This window comes from Tauraco erythrolophus, chromosome 17, assembly GCF_009769465.1.
Source record: "Tauraco erythrolophus isolate bTauEry1 chromosome 17, bTauEry1.pri, whole genome shotgun sequence".
Classification (NCBI taxonomy): Eukaryota; Metazoa; Chordata; class Aves; order Musophagiformes; family Musophagidae; genus Tauraco; species Tauraco erythrolophus.
The window spans coordinates 18,653,941-18,681,062 of NC_141481.1; the positions used below are offsets into that span (position 1 = coordinate 18,653,941).

At 47.3% G+C, this 27,122-nt stretch overlaps 1 protein-coding gene across 3 annotated transcripts in view; it reads right to left on the reverse strand.

Annotated features, from left to right (window-relative positions):
• The window catches only part of AXIN1 (axin 1), a 71,995-nt gene that overhangs the window by 19,278 nt on the left and 25,595 nt on the right, over positions 1-27,122 (reverse strand). For all 3 annotated transcript variants that reach the window (XM_086622060.1, XM_086622057.1, XM_086622059.1), the window contains exons 3-4: positions 10,804-10,944; positions 3,869-3,965 (exon numbers count right to left, since the gene is read on the reverse strand). In XM_086622060.1, the coding sequence (XP_086478186.1) occupies positions 3,869-3,965; positions 10,804-10,944 (238 nt within the window). The remainder of the gene's footprint in view (positions 1-3,868; positions 3,966-10,803; positions 10,945-27,122) is intronic.

Sequence of the window (27,122 nt, forward strand, 5' to 3'; positions counted from 1 at the left end):
CCAACTAAAGGGTGCAGCGCTTTCCAAGAGCTGGCTGGTTTTGGAGGATCTGGCCCTCCAGGACCAGAATGAGATCTCTGACCATTCTGGGCCAACAGCTCAGAAAGGAAGCACTTCATTTCAAAGAATTGTTTTATCTACAGCTAGTTTATTTAATGTTTTATTTAATACCACCAGTTCAGACAGGTCTGTCCAGAAACAAACCGCACTGAGCTGGGGAGGTTGCAGAGAACAACGGAGGGGAAGGCTGAATGCCAGATGGGTTGGCAAGAAAGAAATGGCTTGAACTGGTCAGGATGGATCAATCTTTCCTAGTGACAGCTGTGGGGAAGTATTTCTTGGGGTACCTACCACCATAACACTGTCCTCTGTCCTTCACAAGCGACGTGTCTGAAGCTCTAGTACCTTCGGGAAGAAGCAGCCTGCTAAGAACATGTGAGATACATGAGCTTTCCAGCAGTTCCACCTGGCACCTGCTATCATGTTTTCTCCTTCTTTTCTTCGGGCCGATGGAGTGGGAGTTGCATGGATTTTGCTGCATGAGGCAGATGCAGGTCTTGGGTTTTGATGGATTTCACCTTCCGTGAGAAATGGAGGTTTGAGGACCAAGATCACATCACAAGATCACATCAGAACACACCGTCATCCTAAATGTGTGGTTTTACTATGATCTATATGTGAAAAGGCAGAAGGGGAGGAATCTCACTGCAGCTTGCAGGTTCCCCTTGGGAAGAATAAACCTCAATTGCTCTGGGATGAAATAGCAAGTTTTCCAGTGTTACCGTTGGGTAGAGGTCTCTAATCAGCCCTAGGGATCCACAGGCTGGGCTGAGCTGTTTCTGACAGATCTGACTGGGCCAAAGAATTCCATGTCGGTAAATCTCCCTCTTCTACAGGAGATCTTCTACCCGGTGATCAAGCTACAGCAAGAACATCACAAAATGGCTTCTTTATGCAGTTAAACAAACACAAAAAGGAATCCCAAGTCTTAATGCCTGAGGTTGGATTTTTCTGAATTTGCTGGGAAAAAAGGTGCATCTCCCATCCTCCCCTGGGAAGAGATGAACGCCAGAGCCACGGTAAGCACAGTGCAGTAGCACAGGTACAGCCCTGCACTCTCTGGGCTTTCAACTCTTCCTTTGGGAACTTGCTGTTCCTTCCTTCTTCCTTGGTGCTCCACAGCTCTGCTTGAATCCAAGAGAGATTGAAAACCACATGAAAAGCAACACTCACGCGCCGTGTAACGGGCCCCTGCGAGAGGCACAAACCAAAGCCCTCGTGGCTGGCTAGAGACCTTCACCCACTGCGTTCCTGGAGCGCTGGTGAGTTTGTACGTGTGGAACACGGAGCACACAGCCAGCCATGCTCCAAGGTCTCCTGCCGCGTAGCAGAGCATCCTACACAACCAGCACACGCCTTTGTTGTCTGGAGGCAGCACAGCTGTTGAAACTAGCGGGCTGTCTGCTACGAACATGTAATCACTACAGTTCATAGCTTCTGGACCTAACTGAAAGCGCTGCTATTAAAAGCAATAAAAGTTCTTTCAGAATTTTGCATAGTAGTCCCATAACTCATTTGTAAGGGAACAGTCAGGTCTCTAAAGGACTTCTGAAATGACTTTTTGGAAGTAGGAGGTCCTCTACTATCACTAGGAAAACATGCCATGCATTCTGCAAGCACTGTCAGTATGGACTCCGGCTACACTGGTTAGACATGATTCCACCAAGACCTTCACGCAAAGGTTGCAATTTAGCCACTGCTACAGGTCTACAAGCGTGCTGCCCACCCGCTCCAGGCGCTGATGGACGCAGCTTTAGCTACGCGCTGCGACATAGCCAACCAACGGGTTCGGAAAGCAACACTTGAAGAATCATTTGCATGGCTCCTTGCTAATTGGGGAATTTTAATTCCACGAGTGTGCAGTTCGAGGTGATATTAAAAGACTAACTCGATAACATTTCACACTGGTGTTGTCAAAACATATTGTCTAATTACCTTCCCCTTTCTTGGCTGATTGATAAGCGAGGGCAGAGCAGTGCCTCTCTGAAGTCAATGCCAATTCTGTGTCAGTAATTGGCTGGCAGGAGGTGCCAGAGTGTCTGAACTAAACTTTTATTCCCTGGAGAAAGACTAGAACTAACTCAACTTCTCAGTCCTCCGCTCCCATATAAATATGCGTCAAGATGCCTTTTTCCCTGGGACTTAAAATTAAAGCGCAGAATCTAATGGGAACAGCGGATGTTTCACAGAAAAATCCTTGTGAAGCATATGTGTGTAGTTTAGGAGGAATATGTAATTCTAAAAGACTGGGTAGATAAGTAGGAGAATATAAAAATTTATAAGCAGCAGGTGGCCAATTTAAACCTGTTTTTTTTTCCTCCTCTTTTTTAACTGGTTTCCAAAAAGGTCGATAAAATTTAATGCTAAGTAAAACTAATTAGCCTGCAAGGAACTGCTGCTGGAATGACACTTATTCAGTTCAACAAAAGAAATGTTTGGCAGATGGAAGTTCGTTAAAGCGGAGCTCGCTATACATATTTAATGCTGCCTACTCTGAGTTTATAACCTGCAGTTCATCGAGGCATTGCCAGTGCACACCATCAACAGAAAGCCACTGTTATTTTTATCCGAAAGGTAAAGCCACTGACAAGCTTTGAAGTCAGGGAATATTCACTCGGTAGTTCCCACTGTTGGGGAACAGCAACAACAACAACAATAACAACAACAAAAAAGAAAGGCCAAGCTTTCAAACTTCAACACTAACAAAGCCACGCTTACAGGAAAAACGGCATCGAGCGAAATGAAAAGGCGCCCAGGCAGCCTTTTCAACAGCCACCACACTGGGAAAGCAACTGTGCAAAAAGAGAGGTGGCTGAGCAAGGGCGGCGAGCGAGCGGCCAGGGCTTTTATTGTCAACCCAGTGATCAAAGCACAGGGGACCCTCTTAAATCTAAGGAAAATAATCTAATTTAAAAGGCAAAACAAAGAGTGGTGGTTTTGGTGTGGGTTTTTTTTTTTTTCTAAAAACCAGGGTGTATTTCTGCTGGTATTGTGCTGCTTTGAGCAGGCAGGATGAGAACAGCTGCGTCAAGTTTGAAGGCACTTCTAGAAAAAGCAGATGGAGGTTTTTTTTCTTCCTTATTTGATTTGTGCTGGAGTCCAGCTGTCCAAAGGGGAAAGAAGCACCTTTATTCCCTGCTAGATATTAAATGTCACCTGTAACTTCTCATGGAAAGAAAATAACAATAAGCAGAGCTGCAGATGGTGCTGCAAAGCCCTAGCAGGTATGTTCATCTTCCAAAGCTGTTTGCTTACCTGGAGCAACCGAGGAGACAGTACCAGACAAACGAAATACTTATGCCTGCACCTTCTTTGCTCTCCTGCCTCGTACCCCCAGGCGGGCTTTGTCGAATCCTTGAGAACAGGTTCCAGCTCCCTTTGGCTGCCTAGTGCAGAAATACCGCCCGGGACAGTTGCATTTCTCCCCAGCTGACCTTGGCTGAGAGCTACATCAGCCTCCATGTCTGATGGCCTCCAACACCTTCCACAAACACCTCCAGCTCACCCAAGGGCACATAACCTGTTTACAGGTAGATGCCGGCCAGCACTTCCATTCTCATCTGGGAGAAACAACTGGCTACTGACTGAACAGTTAGGAAAAACTATGTGTTTTGGGCAGCCCTGGATGATGAGTTTGGCAGAAGGCTACCAAGCCCTCTCTTAGCATGGTGTACTTCCATCTGAAAACACCTCCAGATGAATATGGTGCTAAGGAGGGGGTTAAACTGGAGCAGGCAGAGCAGCTGTACGCTAGAGATCTCACATATTTTGCATATTTACCTCTGGGGAAGGAGATAGTGCTACTTACAGGAATGTGAGGTAGTGGCACACGTCCATTTGCTTTGGCACTTTCTTGCATCTCTCTGCGATGCTGCTTTCGGAGTCGGTACGGCGGGATCCCATCTCTGCCGGAATAAAACAACACCACGCCCTGCTTTAGCGCCTTTCTCTCATACATCACGTTCCTTTAAGCCTCGCCGCAGCAGAGTGGCAGGTAGGAAACCTCTTTACGTTTGAGAAAGCCTTTGCACGCCCAAGGCGAGCGCGGTAGAGCAAGAGGAATCCGTGCAGGGAACGACGCTCGCCCAGGTCCCCGCACCACCGACACTCTGGTACTGGGGGACTTACGCGGCATGTGCCGGGAGTGGAGTGAGGCTGGGCTCCCGCGGCCGCTGCCCTACGCGGAGGGCAGGGAGAAGGACTTGGACCGCATCCTGGTACCTTTTATAGTTGGTTGCTTTCTGTAAAAGAGCCTGTAATGTACACAGCAAACCACAGGGCAGGCTGGGAGGGGGAGGAGGAGGAGGAGGAGTGGGAGCTCAGTGGGCATCTACACCAAGGGGAGCTCGGGCACAGAACCAGGTATATATTTTTAAGAGAGTGTGACAACTTCTCAAATGGCTTATCAAGGTGACTCCGCTGCTCTTAAGATGCTCTCTAGCTTAGTCTGACATTATGGGCTTGATACTGGAGTTACCGTGCGGAAGAACCAACTCTCGCCCCAGAAGAGGCTGGAGCAGGTCAGGGAGGGATGCCATGGGCATCTAAGCGAACCAGCTCCGCTTGGGTTTATGCCCTTGCCGAAAAAGCTGGTGACCCAGGGCTCTGCAGAGGAAGGAGACAGCGGTGGCAGCAGTCCTCGGTCCTGACAGAGCAGGAGCAGGGTTTGTGGCTCTGCCCCGAGCTGGGGCACGGCGCGAAGCCGCTCTGCCAAGCCGCACGGAGGCCTTCGGCAAAGACGGGGCCTGGGTGCATGTGGGTCCCAGCGGCGAGAGGTCAGAGTCACCTTCGCTACACACCCCCAACGGCCAGGCACCGCTGGCTGAGTAGGGCTCCAGGCGAGGAAAGGCACCACGTTCTTGTTCTCACCACTGCTCATACCCAGGGACAAGGAGAACACGAGTGAAGTGGAGGTTGGTTATGACATAAGGACACAGGCTCATCTCCTCGTTGACAAAAATCAATGAATGCAAAACCAAACGCCAGCCTGCAGCTTGGCAATTCGGAGTTTTCCTTTTTTATTTTACACATTTCCCTGATTCAGTAAAAAGTAACTGCTTGGGAAGGCCGTGCGACGCCACAGAAACGGCCAGAAATGGGCGGAGGGGTTTGGTTTGTCACAAGTACCAAATAACTTCCATGCACCCGCGCCGCTCCGAGCAGTGCGAAGGAGCTGCTCCCAACCCATCTCACACGGACAAGATGTTTGCACGAGCCAAACGCATCCAGCACCGACCTCCTCCCCAACTGCCCAGCACAGCTGCTGCTCCAGAGCACAAGCCAAACAGTTTAACCAGCGGATTTCTAAAGCCGAGGTGCCATTTGGCAAGGAAAACACTATTTACTGCGGTGTTTTGCCTGAAAACCTCCCGAGTTCCAAGCCCCAGCCCGTGCAAGGATGGTCACTGTCAGCAATCCTTCCCAATTCCATTGCATCCACTGGAAAAGGCGGAATCGCCACCAAATGACATCAGACGGACGCGATTTCCCACAGTAACCCAGGCGTTCAAAATGAAACACCCTTAAAACAAAAGAAAACCCCCGTGATTAACGACAAGTGCTTTTTAGTAGGAAGGCAAATGAGAGAACAGAAAATTAGCCAGGCTAATTACGGCTCTGGCTCGTGGCTGCAGGTAATGTGGGAGGAGGAAGAGCGCGGCCGGGAGCATCACCTCTGCTGCGCCCGGCACCGGCACCGAACACGAGCAGAGCAATTTCCCCAAAGCGCTGCTACGAGAGCTTTCATTAGGCGGCTTCGTGTTCTTTCATGACAAACCTCCGTTCGAAAAAAGAACTGAAGAGTCACACCGGTTAAAGAGTTTCATCGCATCACAACGCAGCTTTTTTTCCCAGACTGGATGGCAACAGAACAACCGGCAATTTTTACAGGAAAACAAAAAATAATAATAAAAAAGTCTAGGAGATTACTTTAGCCATCGCTGGTCAGCATCAATAGACAACATTTCAGCATAACGGCCGCACAAAACCCGGGTGCCAGCACACAACTCGCACGCTAAAGCCGCCCGGCCATTCGCGGGAATAGCGGCATTATATTAGAAGGTGCAATTTTTCTTTCTTTCTTTTTATTTTTTTTTTTTAATTCTCCCCAGCAGCAGTCCCAGCGGAAAGAGCGACTTTTGTTCCCAGCACAGTAGCGAAAGGCTGATAATGGCCTCTAATCTATCCGGCTTCAAACACATGTTCAGCCCCGCTGTGCTGCCTTTGATGTCATTTTAACTAGATTCCCCAATGCCACCTCTGAACTTGGAACATTCCTTCGTTCAATGTACTGTGCCAACTCAACCAGAGGAAGCAAATTCAAAGATAAGCACTTTAATTTTATCCCAACAAAACCTTACTCAATAGACGGGGGGAAAGCAAGGAAAACCAATACGGTACTTTTGTTTTCCTTTTGTCAGGTAGCTTGCTTTGAGATATTTTCAATAGATAGAGAAATAATACAGATATATATATATAAAAAAAAAATCAAAACTTTTTTAGAGCACATCTACTTTTAAAATAAAGCTTTCCCAAACTATTTTTCCTTGTTTCATCACGTGATTGACCAGAAAGCTGTGCACTAAAAGGCAACGGGGGGAACAAGAGTATTTCCAGTGTTTATTTAATAATAGATAACGTGACTGGTCTGCTAGCAGGGAAACGCAGGGGCTTCCGAACCGAGCTGAACCGACCTGCAAGATCCTTCGGTGAGCAGGGAGGTTTCGCTGGGGCTCTGCAGTTGGATTCTTCTAACAAGGGCTGGCTTTGCTCCTCCAAAGACAGCCTCCAAACCCAACCATTAAGCCCAATGACTTGAAAATTATCATTGAGGATCTTTTAAATTAAAAAGCTGTTAAACTCGTTTAAATATAGCAGAACTCAAGGTCATTCTGGATCACCGGCTGCAGGAATGACAGGAAACAAATCCACAGCGAAGCTGATATTTTCTACCAATTACTCTTATCAAAGCACCACCGTCGCCGAGAGACCTTTCTCACATAAAGAAGCGCGACGAGAAAATCGCCAGGCATTTTGGCCAAAGGCCAGTCATCCGAGGAAAAATATTTAATCTGCAAGGTTTTTTTTTTTAAGGAGCAACCACTGTCCTAAACCCCTTTGCTCTGGAGCATGGCCATCCTTACCCTGGGGCAGGTTCGACCGGGACTGGGGAAGAACGAGCAGCCCTCCGGTCAAGCCCACCGGCATCGAGGGCTTGCCAAAGGCAAAGCTCATCTCCCACCTCAGATAAGCCAAGACACACAGTAAGACCCAGAGGAAGGAGAATTGTAGTTTAGTTGGACCACAACACTGGGCTAAAGAGGAGACCTTTCCTCTTGTTTACCCATCTAAGCTCTTGCAGAAATAAAGAGAAGAAAGATACTGACCTAAAGACATTTCTGCGTCTGAATGGGAACATCGTATTGCAATTTAATGCGTTTCAGCTTCTGCCTGTTGCCCTCCTACCTCGACTGGCCTTAAATTCCCTTGAGTGTCCCTGTTGTGACAGTCGCCCCGACCCAGAGGCTGTCTCTTCTGCCTGGGGAAGATGCATTTTGTATGTGGGGGTTGCCCGAGACAGCAAGAGCAGTTCAGGGTGCACCACAGAATCGTAGAACAGTTTGGGTTGGAAGGGACCTTAAAGATCATCACCATAAATGCCACCATAAGCCTGGGGCAGGCTCCGAGCAGCCCAGGGTAGGAGACAGAGCCCTGAAGCCCCAACCCACCACTGATCCACCACCGAACGCCCACAGTGAGCGACTCAGCCCCACCTGCAGCCAATGGCTCGCTTGCCCGGCTAGCGCTCGCCAGAGCTTTTCACCACGTCCTTTCCAGACCTTGCCCCCGCACAAACCAGCTAAAACAACACAGCTGCCGGGACGATTATAAAAACAGGTTTCACAGAGAGGACCGGAGCTGTTTTGCCTACAAGGGCAGAGGAATTCATATGACACAGGAAGACTGAAAAATAATCAGCGGAGCACAGGCATTTAAGAGCAATGTTTTTTAAGCCACTCAAAAGGCAAACTCCTCAAACACCAGGCACTGATAACATATTCATTATATAAATTTAACCTGTTACAATAATATTTACCAGTGCTTGGAAAGACATCCTGTTGAAAGTTTGTCTTTTAGGCAAGTGTGCTTGTAGCTGGTACTGCAGAAATGAGTTTGAAAAACACTCTGGTGAGCTGGGCGCTCCCAAAAAGCCTGTGCCTGCCTGCCTCCCTTCGCCCCAGCTCAGGCACCCAGGCAGCCAGGGCATCGGCCAGGCGGCCAGGGCATCACCCAGACCTTTGCCAGAGGCTTTGCATAGCTGGGCTGTCCATGCAGCCAGATCCGAACCCTGCTTTGCCATGATCAACACAAGCTTGGACAGGAGCTGGAGACAACTGCAATACATCAGAGTACAAGCAACCGCTCGGCGTGTCTGCCTTCTCCACTGGCTTGAGTTGGTCAATGCTGGAAAAGTGCTGCTCTCTGTGCGCCTGCCTGCTTTCCCGGTTTATTAGCACTCCTCAATTAGCTGATGTTTGCATCCCGATTGTCCGGACACATTCTCCTCTGATGGAGGGTCATGGAGGTTTCCGCCTTGGGATCACACCCTGTTCATGTGCTGCCTTGGAGCAGGAGGCAGGTTTCTTCACTACTGAGCTTGACTGCTGGATGTAAACAGCACGCAGAGGGAAGAGCCTCGCTCATCAGCAAACGAGGCTCGTATTGCCATTTTCCTTAAAGGAGGCCTAAATTCAAAGCACCGAGACATGCAAGTCTTGTCAAGCAGCAGGAGTCCCTTCTTTAACTTGCGTCTGGTTGTTCTTCATTTTTGCTGCCTTGAGCAATTCTGAAAAAATTCCTTTGAAACTCAGGAGGCAGATAGGCTCAGGAACGCCATGTAAAAATGGAACAAAAACTGGTACTGGAGTTTTAAAGGACGTAATGAAGAGCAAGTGTTGAAAACAGACAGAGTCTTTATAAGCCAAAGGTCAAGGCTGTACGTCCAGAATCCCAATTTGAGGATCAATCTGCACGCACCCAGTTTGAGATGCACAGAAAGAAAGATCACAGGTTTACCCTTATGATTTTTGAGACTTACTTAAAATGAACCACTGAGATCAGGCTAGTTATTAGCAGAAGGCAGCGCACGTAGTGGTGGTAATTAAAGTCCTAGAAGCAGCCTATGGTGGGCACAGAAGGGATAAAGTGCCTAAAGGAAAAAAGGAGCGAAGAATAAAGAATGCATAGGATGGTCAAACAGAAATTATTCTGCCTGTGAAAGAAATAAATTGTGGCTACTGAAACAAAAATTAGGAGGGTGAAGAAGTCTGGCATAAATGATCACAACTTATTGCAGGTATAACCATCAGCGCGACCCCACGGGCCCACTGGACCAGTGCAAAAGGAAGTGCTAAAAGTTAATTAATTTTGAAGAGTTCTTACATCTGTCTCTCCCGATAACAAGAAGTTACATGACCCCCGCTAGCTTCAGACTGCTCCTCCATCTAAATTGATGAATATGAAGAACCGCAGAAGGATGCGGCAAAGCAGCTGAATTTGTATCAAACGGAGCCTTTAATCGGCGGTCCTCTCCAGCTTTCTGCCCCAGGGGCACCCTCTGCCTCCCCATGCCCCTTGGGCCAAGGTCTGCCACCTCCATTTGCCAACATGACATGGATAAGGTGCAAGGAGCTGGTGGCAGTCAGCAGAGCAGACTCAATAACTGCTCCTAAATGGCTCCAAGCCTTCGTGGAGCCAGAGCCAAGCACGCGAGCGGCTCGCACAGAGCCACCGTGCGCGTCGCACGTTCACCAGCCCGCCGTATTAACTGAGGGCAGGTGGGCAACTGCTGCAGCACCCACTAACATTCGTCACACAGGCTGGAAAGTTTCTCCAACAAGGTCTGACAGCTCCTGACACTCGCAGTGACACTAAACGAGCGTCTCGGAGGACTTTGTGTTTACAGCACTGCCGTTAATAAAACCCTCTCCTAATTCTGTAAACCTGTCATCTTTCGCTTGAAGAATCAAAGGGCTGCTGCTCTACAGAAAGACACTTTGCATTTGCACTAATAAAAAACAGACCAAACATGGACTATTTTTGCCCAAATCCTTTTTTTTTTTTTTTATCACAGAGATGCAGTCACAACAAAATATCATAACCTCTTTTTTCTCCCTTTGCAGACCGTCTTTAAGGAAGGTATCTCATGGGTGAGACACAGGGTGCTGGCATGAAGGTAGGAACTAGAAAAAAAGGAGAAAAGATTTGGGGAGGGCTTATCGGTACAAGCTGTGTTAAACTGCAGAGGTCACCACAGATAAACTAAAACTGGTCAGCGGCCAATCCTACTGCAGAGCAATCAGAGACTGAGCCCAGTCTGGGACCAAAAAACCTCAAGAGGAGAAGTACCCAGGTAAGCAGAAAGCTCCGTCTGACATTGAGAAGATACTGTATCTCAAATCACTTACTACAAAGCCATCCAACATTTCCAGTATTTCTTGCACCAGGCAAGAAACGCTGCAGGAACTCTGACCGAGCATCATTTATTTTAGTTCACTCAAACCATCTGATGTTGCAAATGTTCCCAAGGCCAGAAAAGAAAAGCAAGAATGATCAGGACCTTGATCTAGTCAGACATTCCCCCCAACACCAGCCATGGCAATGTCTCCCCAAGACCACCACGACGCTACGGAAACAAACGCGTTACTGTCCCAGTTATCATCCCACCGGACTGGAGTTACTTACACGCTGCTGTCCGTCAGCGACATCGTATCGGCATCACTGGACATGCTCTGCTGCTCGCTGTCATTGGCACTGGTCGCTGGTGCCAAAGCATAGCCCGTGTTGACATAGTAAGGGTTAACAGGCTCTCTCCATGACCCATGCCTGCAAGAAAAACAAGAGAGTCAAATAAGAAGGACACAACCTTGACCATACTCTGCATCACCGGGCAGAAGGACTTTGCCTGAAGCCCCAGCATTGGTCACAGATCACAGACTAAGCTGGGTTCGTATTAAGTTGCACTGACAGAACCGTGAGCAACTGGATGCAAAAGGAAACATGGAGTAACGAAGACGATACTATTAGAGTTGAAGAGAGAGGGAACAAGACTGTATGGAAGAAGTCCAGTCACATCAGGATTTCTTGTGTCCATGTACTAAGCAATACCCAGATATAAGACAGCATTTTTCTTAGTCAAAATAGGCTCCTACTCTGCCAGCTGTGAGGGCTGTCTAGCACGGCTCACCCGTTCAACGCTCGCTTTCACATCCCTCTGCTCTCCTCCAACACGTTTGCCAAGGGAGGGAGGTAAAGCAGGAAACGGCTGCTGCTTACAACACCGTACCTAAAGCCAACCTCAAATGTCACACTCGGTACATCAAACACTTGCAAATTCCACCAGGAAGGACCATCTAATCCCACCGGCTTTTCCAATGGACAGTCTGGCCATGGATCTAGGGAGCTTGCACACAACCACATTCCTTGTCCTGCAGACAGATTACTCAAGTACACGTGCGAGCAGGCCAACCTCCTCTTAAATAAATGGTAGGAGGGAGACTGCCTGCACGAGCTGACCAGGGAAGCGAGTCCCTTGCTCAGGAGGAGACCTGCAGTGACGGTGAACCAGGCTGTGAAAGCAGCAGACGAGACCTCCTTCACACTGACTCTGTCACCGGCGTAGTACAGCTCCTGCTGCCAAGGTGCCTCCGGCTCTGCTGCACCGCAGGACAGTTGGGCCATGCGGGCATCTTGTTGTCACTGTAAGTCATTTTGCAACTTGCCCGAAGGAAGAACGAGCTGAAACGTTCACACCAGCACAGCATCGTTTAATCCCCCGCTCTCCCTCCCCACCCCTCTGCGTGAAGAGCAGCATTTCTAAGATATCTTAAAGCTGGTGAATTCCTGGGTTTTCCAAGCTCTGTTACCAGCTCTGAAAATTAGAGTCCTGTTTTAATGCCAACCATGAAGCTCATCAGCATGATCTTTTATTTAGTAACTGAGTAACTGGCATCTAGTTGATGTGGTTGGTAATGAACCTTGAGCAAACACCTCCAAAGAGGACACCTCACACAATTTGTGCTTCCCCGTTCTGCTGTGAAAAGCTTTTCTGGCTGTGCTGAGAGCTGTGCTGCACTGGTCAAAGTCCTACAGACAACAGAGAACAGCCCCTGCCCTGACGAGTTTACGTTTAGATAAGACAAGGAAACCCATGAGAAACGCACAGATGGAGGGACCGGAGGTGAGGAAGACACCAGCAAAGGCAAAAGTCGGCAGTTTCCGCATATTTGTATGAAACATAAACAGCTGCTACAGGAATAATCTGCTTAAGGTGGAGGTTTTCAGAAAGACTTCTGTATAACGTGGTACTCGGTGTACAATGATGGACGCATTACCCAAGAATGTGAAAACCTCAGTTGAACATATCACCCATGCAGCTCCTACTCACTGTGCCCGTCTGCTCCCAGGCACAGAACCAGACAATTCTCCTTGTAACGCACGGGGCCACGGATGTTCACTGGTCACTAAGAAAAATCATATTGTTTTAGACCCACTCTGGGGTTAGTAAGAAACAAATCACCTATTGTCACAAAGGGAAAACTAATATTTTGCTTGTCGTAAGCCAACAAAAACTCCCAAGCTGTTTCTCCTCGGAGGACGCAGCTCAGCGTGGTTGCAGTGTGGTGCAAAGAGCACCCAGCTGAGGATTTTCATGACTATTTGAGGCAAAGGGAGCCTCGTGAGGTTTCGTCAGGTGCAGTACAGAGCCGGTCGGGTACAAATGCTTATGGGTACCTTGGGATGGCGAGTCACCACGGACACCTTCTAGCATCCAAACTTTCTGTCTGTCACCGTAAATATGCACTGGAGCAACCTTAATTTTGTACTCCATCAGATTTCAGAACAGCTTTCTAGGACAAATATTTAAGGCTGGAAGTAATTTGAACAAGTTCACCCTAAAAAGTAAGGTAATGTAAGGGAAAACCTCACCATGTCCCCTTCACCAGTGCTCCCCGTGCAGAGGGGTCAGCTGTGAACATTAAAGGAGGGCTGTGCAGTGCAGCCCTCCCGTCACATCCCATTCACCAGTCACGTGGCGGAGTCTTATACAATCTCTTAAATTGAGGCAGGAATGTCAGATAGCTCAGGCCTTCCCTGTGGGCAAAGGGAAGGATGCTTTTTGGATAACTCAAAACACGGCACCAACTTCTAGCAGAACCTTCTGCCAGGACTCTCTGGATGAAGCATGGATTATTCTAGCAATATATTAAGAAAGCACTACGATATATAGAATAAAATGCACAGAAAAATCAGTTTCTCCTTTGCGTCTGCTGATACAAAGACAGAGCAGCACAGAGCACTTGAAGAGTTCGTTGGCTCTGGATCTGAGATGGTCAAAGGAACCAAGAGCAAGCAGACGGGTGCTGGGTGGTCCCTGGCTCCTCTGGAAAAGTGGGGATGGACAGGCTCTCCCTGCAGCACTCCACGGCTGTGGGCTTCCACAGATGCAGGGAAGAGTTTGGTCACAACTGTTGTATTTTAGCTAAAATTACATACTTAAGCCTGTATACAACAGGGATTACTTCCATTTTAGCTCTGCCTCTAATACATCAATGCAAACGTAAACTTTCGGTAAGCATAAGTAGATGGAAAGCGTATAGGATTTCAAAGCAATCATAACAGGTTACATTACTTTTGAGGAATCCATCTGTATTCAATCCTTCTCCTAATGTTCCCTCTCCCTGACAACTCTCTTCAGCTGGCTCATATCACTATTTGAATGTTTTGTGCTGCGCCTCTGAAGAACACTTTCAACATCTATTAAGAGGAAAACATTAAAGGAACATGAAGTCTAACAAAAAAAAATGGTCACTTCTGATCTGGGAGGGGAGGCTGCTTTAAAAGGGATACAGGCACACTCGGAGAGGTTTGAAACGTCAGCGAAAAACCTCACATACCAAGCTCTGTGTGCTGATAAGGGCGATAAAAGGGAAGGTGAGCATTTCAAGTTAGACTTCACAAAAATTCCTGCAGACTTCTGGAATTCTGTTTCACTTTTTTAGACAGCAAGAGAAATGAATGTTTTTGAAACGAACGCAGAACATTTCCCACATCACAGAAATAAAGCTATGCGTCTCTTCTGCAGCTCTCAGTTGCTCAACCCTCAACATAATCACATCGGGAACAATTATAACAGAGATCACAGCGACCCAAGTAAGTCAATCTGACCAGCTGCCTTTTCTTTGCATGAAGCTCTCCACTGATCACTGTAAACTCTGGAAATGCTGACAAGGGCCAAAACTGTTGCAGAAAACCAGCAAGCATCTCCTTAGGCCTTCCTACTGCCTCTTTGGAGTTTATTTTGCCTGTTGTCTTGGCTGTATCCCACTCCCCAAATGTCCCACTCCTCCAACCAACCAAGACTAGCATGCAGCACTTGGAACATTGGCCCCTTCAGATCTTGGAGCTTCAATGCAAGTGAGAAGAGAGGTGAGGTCCTCTGTGGGTCTCTTGCCCTAGCTGGAGTTCCCACTGCATGGCGAGTCCCTAAGGACACCCTTTTCCTTCCAGACTGAGATCCTCAGTCTCCTTCACAAGGCTCACAGATCCTGCCTGCAAACCCAAATCCACATGGCACTTCCTTCAGTTCTCAACAGTTATGTTCCTCCTTCATTGATGCTCTTAATCAAGCATGGAAAACAACAACTAAGGCAAGAAGGCAACTTCCTTGGAGATGAAAGACCTCTAGGCAACTGATTTCTGCAGAATTTAAATTTTCACTGAAGGAAATAAGTTGCATGAGGCTCTATTGGTGGGTCTGTGAGACATGGTCTTCCCAAGGCTGCTAGCAGTTGCAGTGTGGTTGGAGCAGCTCCTAGTCTAGCAGGGAAGCTGATCAGATACATCAGTTTTCATTGGTACCATCTCCTTCAGCTCTAGTACTGAATTTTTATGACACTGACATTTTCTGAAATAAAATTTTGAATTATAAGAATTGTACTTGTGATAGAAACCTGGCAGGCTGGCACTCCTCCTCTTGCAAGGGTCACCTGCCCAACCCTGAGACAACTGTATCCCCAAACTGCCCCATGGCAATACCATCCCTCCTGCACAGCAGGGAGGAACCTCATGGCAGGACACATTTGCTCCTTTTCTCTCTTGGTAGACCATGTTTGAGCTGAGGGATGGTGCCCAGAGACTACAGACCAGGGCTGCGACTCAACCAGACCCAGTTACCGAGTCTCTGCGCTCCCACCCTGCTTTTCACATCAACCTCTGACGACTTAGTTCAAACTTCTACAGTCCTGTGTGTTTTTCAAGATGACTACTTCCAGAGCTCCATTTGCAAGAGGAATCCAGCACTAAGCCCTACGCTTATTTGGTGTCTCTGGTCATTTTGTCTTTGTGATTAGGAGGACACAGCCCAATGCTCAGATATCCTTCCAGCTCATTATTTTAACATCTTCCACTTATTCAGTATGAAAAAAAATAATTTTTCCATTTCAAAAGTTATGCATTTCCACCCAAGAAAAAACCAAAAGCTTTTGAAACATCAGCTTGCTGCGTCTCTGGCTGACCAGACACCATCAGAGCTCTCTTACTTCCCATACTTACATCTACCAAGATGCAGTTGACTGTCACATCCCTCACGCTATACCACATTTCATTATCACAACCAGCTAATCAAATTAAAAGGTGCACATGTTAGCTCACGATGTACAAGCCACAGCAAATCCCCTCAACATATTTAAATAGCACGCGCTGACAACAGCGCCCGAGCGGCAGGGTCACCTTTAAACAAGGGATTAGAACAGCATTCACCAAGAAGTCGGACTTACAAGATTACATTAATCTACCACCTGAACAGAAAAATCTCCATCTCCAATCCACAGTATCAACAACCATCATGAAACGTTGCACCGTACTGGGTATAAAACTATTAGAAACGTCTCAAAGCATCCACCACGTTCCCCAATACATCACGACAGATACGTTTAGGAGCTCAGAACAAAACAGCTATGAAGATGCAAAGCTGAAAACCTTTACTCCTGACTGGATTTAACCTGCACTAAAGACTCCAAGTCTGCTCAAGAGGTTAAAATTGGGGATTTAGCTGATAATTTGACTGCAAATCCTTGGGGTTGCTCCACTTAAAACTTCCCAATTACTCCGGGTACTCAGACACTGCTGTGCGTCTCAACTTTATCACTGCCAATGTCAAGCTAATCACATGTGTTCTAGGCAAGGGCAGCTTCTTCAAAGATCGCATCAATTCTGGACAAGTTAATCTGTTCTTTGAGGTCTCCAGATGGCTCTTGCCAAGAAAGTTCACTTCCAGCCCTACAGCCGGCGAGCACAGCGGCCCTGGCGCTCTGCAGAGCATTACAAAGGAACCAGATCAAAGTTGTGTCTTACAAAAAAAAAAAAAAAAAGAAATCTGAAGTTTGAAAAGCAACAGCAGCCTGTCACTTGTAGGCTTAAAGACGACTTCTGCATGCTCCAGCTATCAGGGAATTTATGATTACAGTCTGGCTTTTAAAGGCTGATGAAAAAAACGACGCTCTTTAGAGCTCCTTGCCTTTGCAAATCTGTATCTGCTTCCGTGCTTATTCATCCTCCTACGCTGGAGGAAGAAGGGAAATAAATAAAAACTTCACTAAAAGTACAGATAAGAGCTCCTCTTCTCTTTTATTCTAAGGCATTCAATTCCATTTAGCAGCACGCGGAGATTATTTTATGGGGAGCTTGAGTAATTATTGCAAAGTATTAAAGTACAGTTACAAAAGCTAAACCCAAGATCTACCCAAAGTCTGAGTTTCCAATTTCTCACTCCTTTGCGTTTACCAAGGACATACTACTTCTTGGGCTGGACTAAGGAACAGGAGACACGTTCACTGAAACCGATAATTTAGATTACAGGATACAGCAAGGTGGGTGAGAAAAGTGATTCACAATTCATCAGAATCTAGGAAGGAAGTTGAAACACAGGAAATAATTTGTTTGCCTTAGGAGGCAAATAAAGACTAGATGGGCTAAATATCGTGGCTGTATCGCCCTATCGCCACCCCAACCTTCTTTGGAAAGGCTTTTGCACAACAGGATGCAACCACCGTGTTCCAAGGAAACTGGAGAAGAAGGAACAAGTCCCTCAAGATTCCATCTGATCGTGCATCTACAAACCAGCCCTCCCAACTCCTCCTTCCCAACAGGCTGTGCTCATTCATCGCCCCACTGTAATACAGTATTCTGTCCACTAGTTATAGATTTAACTGTACAAATTGTATAGATTCAAAACTGTACAAATCCAGTTTTGCCACACATTAAAGTCAAGTCTTTACTAAAAGCAATCTTCCCGAGAATAAGACCAAAACCCTCATGTAGTTAACAGCTCGATACATAAGAAATGAATTAAAATTAAAAAAAATATGGGCAACACAATGTCTGCAAGTTCATTAACAGGACGTTTGGGATCGTTGCAGAACATTTTGTTCCGTACCTAAGAATAACAGGTATCTGCTTAGACTCATTTCAACATATTAGTCTGAATTTACACCATAACATAAGTGTGTTTTTAAAAAATGACGCCATGATTAATATGAATCCTTATCCATTATGAAAGGTTGTCATTATTAAGAGAAATTTTCTATAAAGACTACGGTGTATCTGACTGCATTAATAGTGATTGAATGGGAGCCTGACTGCTTTGGAGCAGCCTGGCTCCATCAGTCGCTCAAAAGCCTCTGTACTGACTTAAAAAGCTACAAAACCTGGGAAAACCCAGCACCTCCTGTGTGTTTTGGGTACCCGGGGTATGCTGCTCCCCCCCGTAAGCCACACTCACCGCCGTGCCACGGCCTTTGACGGACAATATGCTGTAGGAGAATTATTTTTAATGTTTTATCAGAAGGGACAGAATCGAGCTTGCACAGGAATGTGCTGAGCAACACATGTTGCCAGAAAAAGTTGCTTTAATAACTCAGTTTGTGACTGATATCAAAACGCATCCTGAGTGCAGCCAGAGGACCTTGACCCTACGGACCAAATCCTGATGCCTCCAGAACGAAGAGGCCCTGCCCAAGATCGCGTGCAGGAGGAGGAATGCCAGACCAGGAGCACCAAGGTGCTTTAAGGTCACGTTGATGCATTAAAATAAATACAAATCTTTTCAGATCGCGGTGCCTGTCTACGTGCGTCTCACCAGGTGCCAGGGGCTGGGGTTCCCATCCTAGGCCAGGATATATATATATATAAATTAAATGTGCTTCAGTGGATGAACGCACGGCAGCTGTTTCAGAGAGCACGCAGCAGTGCGAGCTCCCACATGGGTTGGGGCAATCCCAAGCACAAGTACAGGCTGAGTGGAGAATGGACGGAGAGCAGCCCTGAGGAGGACTTGGGGGTGTTGGTTGAGGAGAAGCTCAACATGAGCCCGCACCGTGCGCTGGCAGCCCAGAAAGCCAACCGTGTCCTGGGCTGCATCCAAAGCAGCATGGGCAGCAGGTTGAGGGAGGGGATTCTGCCCCTCTGCTCTGCTCTTGTGAGACCCCCCTGCAGTGCTGCGTTCAGCTCTGGGGTCCCCAACATCAGGAGGACATGGAGCTGTTGGAGTGGGTCCAGAGGAGGCCACGAGAATGATCCAAAGGCTGAAGCACCTCTGCTATGGAAACAGGCTGAGAGAGTTGGGGTTGTTCAGCCTGGAGAAGAGAAGACTCCAGGGAGACCTTCCAGCAGCGTTCCAGTACCTAAAGGGGCTACAGGAAAGCTGGAGAGGGGCTTTGGACAAGGGTGTGTAGTGATAGGACAAGAGGCACTGGATTTAAACTGAAAGAGGGTAGGTTTAGATTAGATCTAAGGAAGAAATTCTTCCCTCTGAGGGTGGTGAGGCACTGGAACAGGTTGCCCAGAGAAGTTGTGGCTGCCCCATCCCTGGAAGTGTTCAAGGCCAGGCTGGATGAGGCTTTGAGCAACCTGGTGTAGCGGAAGGTGTTCCTGCCCATGGCAGTGGGGTTGGAACTAGATGACCTTCCAACCCAAACCATTCTATGATTCTATCTCTGCTCTCCGGATGATCCTCCCAGATAAATCGGGGCTGGGAACCCTCCACAGAGAGCTATGGAGTTCTCTGCACAGGCTCCTCTACCTTCGCCCCATGGATTCCCTTCCCAGAAGAGACAATACAACTATCACGTTGCAGATGTAAAAATATCAGCCAACCTCCAAACCATTCCGAGCTTTCCGCGTCATGCCAAGCGAATGACCATCCGTCGCCTCCTCCTGCCCTGCCCGAAGCCCAGTGTGCTGCTCCCTCCGCACTTGAATTACGCGGCCGATAGCATCTCCCAGCCCTGCAGCCGTGGGCTGGCCATGCAGACACCCACGGAACATGGCTTCCAGCCCAGAGCATCCCCCTGGTGAAACAAATGACTTCCCAACGCCTGCCTCCAAGGTGCAGGGAGCAAGGGAAGGCCAGCTTTATACCTGGGCCTGCTCATAACCTGAACAAGGCGGCAGCTCCACTTAAGACCAGCGCTGCCTGCAAACTATCAAATTAATCCTGGGATTTCAACAGCTTTTCTTCATTATTTTTCGTCTCAACCAAACCACAGATTTAATGACTAAACCAGGCGAGCGAGTACTTTGTTTTTTCCAGGCTGCAGGAACCTTTCTAACGGGATCCAGGTTTTCAGAAAACACGTTTACCTGACGTCAGGCGAGGGACAAGGTCCATTTCCCAGACGCGTTTGATGCTTCTTTTAACTTCCCCAAACCCACTGGCATCGTGGTCGGGGTATCTCCGAGTCCTGAGCCTGAGGACAGGAGCTGAGCGGGGCGAGGAGGAATACAATGAGAACACTGTGTTCCAGGAATGAGTGAATAAAGGCGAGAGCATGCCTTTGGCTAGCGGGATTCGGCGCTGTAGCTCCGTCTGCCACTTTTCTTCTCTGTCTGAAGCGCTGTTGTTTGTCCACACTTCTCTGAAATGGAAAGTATTTCCTCTTGCCTGCTCATTCCAAGGAAAGATCTGAGGAGGCCTGGTATAACCAGGCAGAACTGGGGATTCTCCAGTGCCTTGACTCTTCTTTGCCAAAATTTCTGCTCGACAAGAAAAGGCTTACAGGAAAAAGATGGTGAGCAGATTTCCCTGCAAGCTCAGTAACTTAAGACCAGGGCCTGTAGGATGAGTAAGTTTTTGGATGGGAACAATGTCGCGGACTGCCTGTGTCTTCTTCCAATGGGTCGCAACCAACCGACTGTTGCGACCACAACGTATTCCACAATCAGAAGGCTCTTCTAAACTCACTGCTATCTTAATCCAACAGAGAGCTCCAATTCACGCTCTCCCGAGGGCTCCTACCTCTCCAAACTCCAGGAGGGAAATGCCCCACTCCCTCTTGGGAGTGCCCCACCTTTAAACTTCCCATAGGTCACGTGGTCTCCGGCCAACCAACGTGACTCAGCACCTGTCTTGATGAGGCACAGGTGCTTCTCATGTAGCAGCCGGGAAACTTCCCCGACAGAACAAAGCATCCAGCTTTGGCCAGTGACTCCAGACCATTCCCCTCCTTCCTACATACCTACAGAGCCTCAAGAACATGGGATGGAGCAAGGCCATCTACAGGTACATGGACCACGTTGGGGACCAAGAGCCGTTGAGTCAGTCTTTCCTTACATTGCCAAAGTTTTTCAGGAGGGCACAAACCCCAGCGCTGCAATCCACTGCCTGTATTGCTTTCAGGGATAAACTTCCTGATACTTAAATCACAACAGCAGTGTTGTTGACGGCTGAAAGGAAAGAGGAAGATACACAATGCAAGGAGCCTCCACTTGACAAAGACTAGTCGCAGCTTTGACATTAAACTGGTTGGGCCATGTAATGTAGCCTGAGCCACACCATCGCACAATTGCTAGCCTCACCGAAATCCTCGTCGAAACAATGGCGTGAAACTCAATACTCATTACCAATAAACTTGGTATTTTAATGAAATTACAAAATTTGGGCAGCAGAAGAAACTGGCTGATGTAATATTTTGAATATCTATGACGCACTTGACTTGGCGTCTCAAAACAACCCAAATGTTTGTTCCCGAAGACATGTGATGAAGCCCTACTAATGACAAGGTGGGCAGGATTACCGAGGGACCCCTACCAATAATCCCACACAAAAAAAAAGACTTTCCTTCACTGAATTAGGTCTGGCTCACCAACGCACATGAAACAAAGAGGTCTGCCTCCAAGCGCAGTCACTTACTGGTGTCTTAACTACTACAGAAAGGATCCAAGAAACTCCCCCAAATGAACAAGAACCTTTGAGGCGACCGAACTTTGAGCTCAGCTGGTAACAAAACCGCAAACACGGAGGGCTGGCAAGACCTGGCAGAGATAAAGTTGAGAGTTGGGATTTAATAGTGCTCCCAGAGGGGAGATCCAGCTGATTAGAAACATCCTAATCTTCTCTCTCAGTGTATATTAAAGGTCAAGAAGCGGGATCAGATATTGGCAGCACATGAAAAACAACTCAGTCCAGCAAAAGACCTTCACAAAGACATTTCATACCTTCGCATTAAAAATGCCTGCGATGCCTTATTTAACTTTACTTCTATCTAGGGAACACATTTAAGTTTAAATTCAAGAGACCATTAGATCAGGACAGAAAAGAAGATCCCCCCCAGAAGGCTTCTTCCTCCAATCAGTACTTTATAACAAGCAGGAGTTCACAAGCATCAGTTGAGTGCAACCATGATGGATAAGTAGGTCTCAGAAATACAGCACCATGAAACCAAGTTTCTCTAGGAGTTCTCTGGAGTCTCCCAAGCTCCCCAAATGGGGTCATTAAAGGATTATTTGCTGGATCATGTTAACAAACGGCAGGATGTATCAACAACAAAATACTGGCAAGCTGCAAAAAGCTTTTAAAATTGCTCTATCATTTCTGCTCAGCTCTGAAGAGATGTCAGCATCGCAGTAAATGTATAAATCATAACTCGGTCTCCTGGTCTCTACTGGGAGCTCAAACTGACCTGGCTGATCCAACGCAGTGGTTGGGACAAGATGAGGGTGGACTAAGTCACGCTGTCCTGCTGACAAGGTCCATTAGAGGTTGACAGCAATGACAAGGCTGCAGAAGAACTGTACTAACAACAACCAGAAGGAATGAACCACGCCAAAACTGTGTCTAAGGGAGACAGATGCTGTTAAAAAGGATCTTGCCTTCTCTAGAAGTACTTTCTACAATAGCTGTGCTGAGGTCACACAGAGTCACATTTAAAAATGCGAACCAAATCAGCGGATTCAGTTGCTCATTTCTCGTGCCTGTACTTTTACAAACAGATCTAAATTCGGCGGCTGACTGGCAAACCAAGAGCAAAGAATGCAACAGTGAGAAAGATGGAGACCAGTGTCCGAAGCCAGCCGGTGCAGGGCGGTTACTAGTCCCTATTTACTGCATATACCTTGACCAGAACTAGAAGAACCCCGCTGGGCATGCTCCGCTGCTGGAGGTGACAATATCTCCAGAGGCACTCACTAAGTAGTTCAAGGTGCAACAACCAGTTCACCTCATTTAAATGGATATTAAAATGTAGTGAAAAACAGCTAAAGGAGGCAGAGAAGGAAAAAAATAAAATATAACAAGTTGCTTACATACAAATTGCATAGGAGCTCACAAGGTAGCTCCTGGGACACTGCAATACCAGAAGGTCCAGCTAAACTCCAGACCAGAGGAGAGATGAAATACCTTCAACTGCAGCGCAAGAGCATCAGGGCAGCTGTCAGGAGGCTTATACATGCGGTCCATCCCGTTACCGTGCTCACCACCGCTCAGGGAAGCCCTGTGCTCATTTTTTCTCAGTGTGCTTTCCAGCAAGTGAAAGTTGACTTCAAGAACTGTGCTGGAGCTTGTTTTTATTTTTGCCTCATAGAATTTTTCTGTTTTGGTTCTCATCTATTAGAACAGGCAGATATATGGGCTTTTACCTTTATTACACAAATTCCACAGTATCTCTTCATCTGGTATGCATTATTGTGGGGATATATATGAGGTACCATGTCCATTTACAGTGCTGTAAAAAAGCTGTTTGAACTCTCGTTCCATTCCTACGTATCTTTGTACAATTAAAACCAGTTGACGGTTCCGGTTAGGAAAAATTAGTGACAATGCAAGCAACGTGCTTTTTGTTCTTAATAAATTAGCCACTGTTCAGATAAAAGACACCTGTATTTTTGTTTTACCTCAATTTCTTAAAGACAGAAGGCTAGGTGATCAAACTCTTTGCGTTCCTCTTGATTTCTTTTTACCCTCCTCCAGAAATTCTGAGCACAAGGCACTCGCTGACACTCCACCAAATTCAACAGGGGAGGGAGACCTAAAGACACTGCGATAATTAGCAAAAACAGGAAGGTGTGTACAGACTCTAAATGCTCAGGATAATGACAAGGCTGGAGCACAAGAACCATGAAACACTGAATCCCATCTGTGTGACACAAACATACCATCTGCTGCGGAACGCGTATGTTCCATACTATACATACGGGATTTCACTGACCAAGTAGGTAACGTAAAAATCCCTCATTGCTTTAGATGTTTTCTCCTTAAGACACCAGGGAAAAGCAACCTACAGTTTTGAAAAAAAAAATTATCTTCTACTCACCTCTCTTGTGCTGACGCATGGAAATAGACTCGACAACTCGTACTACCACATACTACCCTATCTGTTGCTGATCCCACGCTACTCTCTGCAGAACTTCACCTGCTCAGGGCACAGAACAAATGGATTGATATCCTTATTTTCCCTCTCTTTGTACTTTTACATCACGCAGATCTCATGCTGAATGCAGCGTTATTCACTTGGCTGGAGATTCTTCTATGGTAATTTTCACAAGTGAATCTCGTATTCATCTGCGATGCTATTCTGGAGGAAGGAAAAGCTATTATCCTCTTAGGTACAAAAAGCCAACTGCAAAGCTGAAACAGTCAAAATTTTTTCAAAACGTGGATGCTCAATTTGAAATGCTCTGGGCCTGATACTCAGCATTTTTGTACGACTTCCTCCTTGATGCATGCTCAGCACATCAGGAAGTCTGATCTGGGTCTTAAGCTGTGCACAGCAAAGCGAAGACATGCACGACGACTCTCCCAGGGAGAAGAGCTGTGGCACAGGATGTCTCTGGCAAAAACCAGCACAGAAGCACCTGTGTTTTTCTGCTTGTGTCTCCTACCTCTCCCACTGCAAAGCCTTTCAATGGTGCCAGAAGTAACGCCGGTGCCCTGTGCACCTTCCCACCTGCTCTGTTAGTTGCCCTGGCATTAGCCATCCCACGCACTGAACAAGCAGGAGTCCTAAAGAAGGAGTCTATGATCACACACCAACAAGTAGCTACAAGAGTACAGAAACGCCATGTGAAAGCACAGTGCATCACAGAATCAGAGAATTGCTCAGGTTAGAAAAGACCTTTAAGATCATCAAGTCGACCATTAACCTAACACTGCCAAGTCCACCACTAAGCCATGTCCCTAAGCACCACATCTACATGGCTTTTAGATACCTCCAGGGATGGTGACTCAACCGCTCCCCTGGGCAGCCTGTTCCAATGCTTGACAACCCTTTCGGGAAGAAATTCTTCCTAGCATCTAATCTAAGCCTCCCCTGGCGCAACTTGAGACCGTTTCCTCTCATCCTATCTCTTGTTACTTGGGAGAAGAGACCAACACCCACCTCGCTACACCCTCCTTTCAGTAAGGTAGTTGGAAAGCGTGGTAAGGTCTCCCCTGAGCCTCCTTTTCTCCAAGCTAAACAATCCCAGTTCCTTCAGCCAATTCTCATAAGACTTGTGCTCCAGACCCTTCACCAGCTTCGTCACCCATCTTTGGACACACTCCAGCACCTCAATGTCTTTCTTCTAGTGAGAGGCCCAAAACTGAACAGTATTCAAGGTGTGGCCTCACCAGTGCCAAGTACAGGGGGACAATCACGGCCCTGGTCCTGCTGGCCACACTGTTTCTGATGCCAGCCAGGATGCTGTTGGCTTTCTTGGCCACCCGGGCACACTGCTGGCTTATATTCAGCCGGCTGTTGACCAATACCCCCAGGTCCTTTTCTGCCAGGCAGCTTTCCAGCCACTGTCCACCAAGCCTGTAGCGTTGCATGGGGTTGTGGTGACCCAAGTGCAGGATCCGGCATTTGGTCTCATTGAACCCACCAGTCTCACACCATCCCATGTCTACATGGGACAAATGTCCCCAGCCCCTCTTTCCCATTCAGCTATATGGGCTCAATCATACAGTTAGGGTCAGCTCACAGCTCTCCCCCTCGGAGATGAACGGGGTTTCTCTCCTCTAACCTACCATTCATTTGCACAAAAAGGAATTTTATCCCATTATCAAAATTGGCTGAGATCAGTGGGTCAGCAATATCTTCCTCCTGCGTAATGGGCTTGAGCTAAGGCAGCTTCAGTTTCGGCACCAGAAAACTCCAGGAAACATGGGAAAACCCCTTTCCAGTTTCAATACCCTTTATAGCCTCATCTCTTGCTAGCTCCCAAGGTCACCTGCTCGCATTGGAGGATTCCACCCTCCTCACCTCTTCCCCTCACTGCCCAAAAAGTCTTTTTTTTGCTGAGTGCCTTTTCTGAAGGATGCGAGAAGAGAGCTGGGTCACTTTACAACGAGTGTTGGAGACTCCAGTATCATCATCATCACCAGGAACTGCAGTTTCCAGTCTCTGAAGTCTTAGCCATAAGCATTGTCAGAGCAAATACACTTCAGATCCTCTGGCTGCCAAAATTTTAAACCATCTACTATAGAGCTCATGCAATTTTCACTGGCTTATAATGTAATCAAATTGGACAGATTCTCACATGGACAGCAAAAGGTACGTTCAAGCTGCCAGCACCCCTCCCACCTCCAGCGACCCACTTGCCAAACGATACAGCCCTGCTTCAAAGCAGGAAAGCTGGAAGGTTATCAATGAAAAGTCAATTGTAAGACTCTGACATGAGCAAAACAATGTCATTTCCTCCCACTCTGTTTTTGCTGAAATTTGCCAAAATAATTCAGCCTTAGGCAGAATCTCAGCATGGAAGAATACCAAACAACACAGTCTGATAAAGGTGTGAGCAACTACAACAAAGTTTTATAGAGTGGGAAACGTTAGGCAACCAGGACTACAGCCATTGCCGCCAGCTCCGCCTGTGGAGTAAATGAGAGATATTTTAACATCGCTGTTAACTCCCCTGCAACACTACAAGCGAGTCTGCAACGTGAGTCATAAGATCCTTGGCACACCTTTTGATGGCAAAGTTGATGAAAGCACCCGTCCCCGAACCTGTGTGTGAAAACCGTAGACGAATCAACCAAAACATGCAGCAGCTTGTGACACCGATGTCTGAGCCTGCACGTTTGCACCCGCAGTCGCGAGGCTCTTGCACGGCGCGACGCGACAGCACAGAGACTCGGCTGCCAACTTTGGCTGCCGGTACCTTGGCACATCCCGGGAAGAGAGAACAATATTTGCCAGCCGTTCGTATTTCAGGCCTGATCTTTCTGGACCGTGCGTATCTCCACAGCGCGATGCAAAGCTCACACCGTAAGTGAGCAAAAAGAGACTCACCCGTTTCGCGTGTGCACGTTGCTAACACAGCAACGGCTCAATGGCATCACCGACTGCTCCAGATGGTAACAGATGTCCGTGTACGCTGCAGACATGGGTTTGTTGTGCAGCTTTAAGCAAATACTAAATGAATTTATGAATTCCACTGTTGGCGACTTACGGAGATGCTCCACATGCACAATGACTTCGCTACTCGCCTGCGGGCAGCAGGCTGACTGCCTGGTGGGGTTGCCTGCTGAAAGGCCACAATTTCTGACCTCCAAACCCCTCACAGTCACACCACTGGAAGTCTACCTCAGTCCAGATGAGCAATCAGAATAATTCATCAGGCTGGTTTCTCCAGTAGAAAGGAAGAGGGGTTTCCCAAGCAGCTACTTCCCAACACTAACCTTGCAAATCTCCCTCCAGGGTTTATTCTCTCAGAAAAGTTAGGGAACAGGTTGGAACAAAGAAATATCT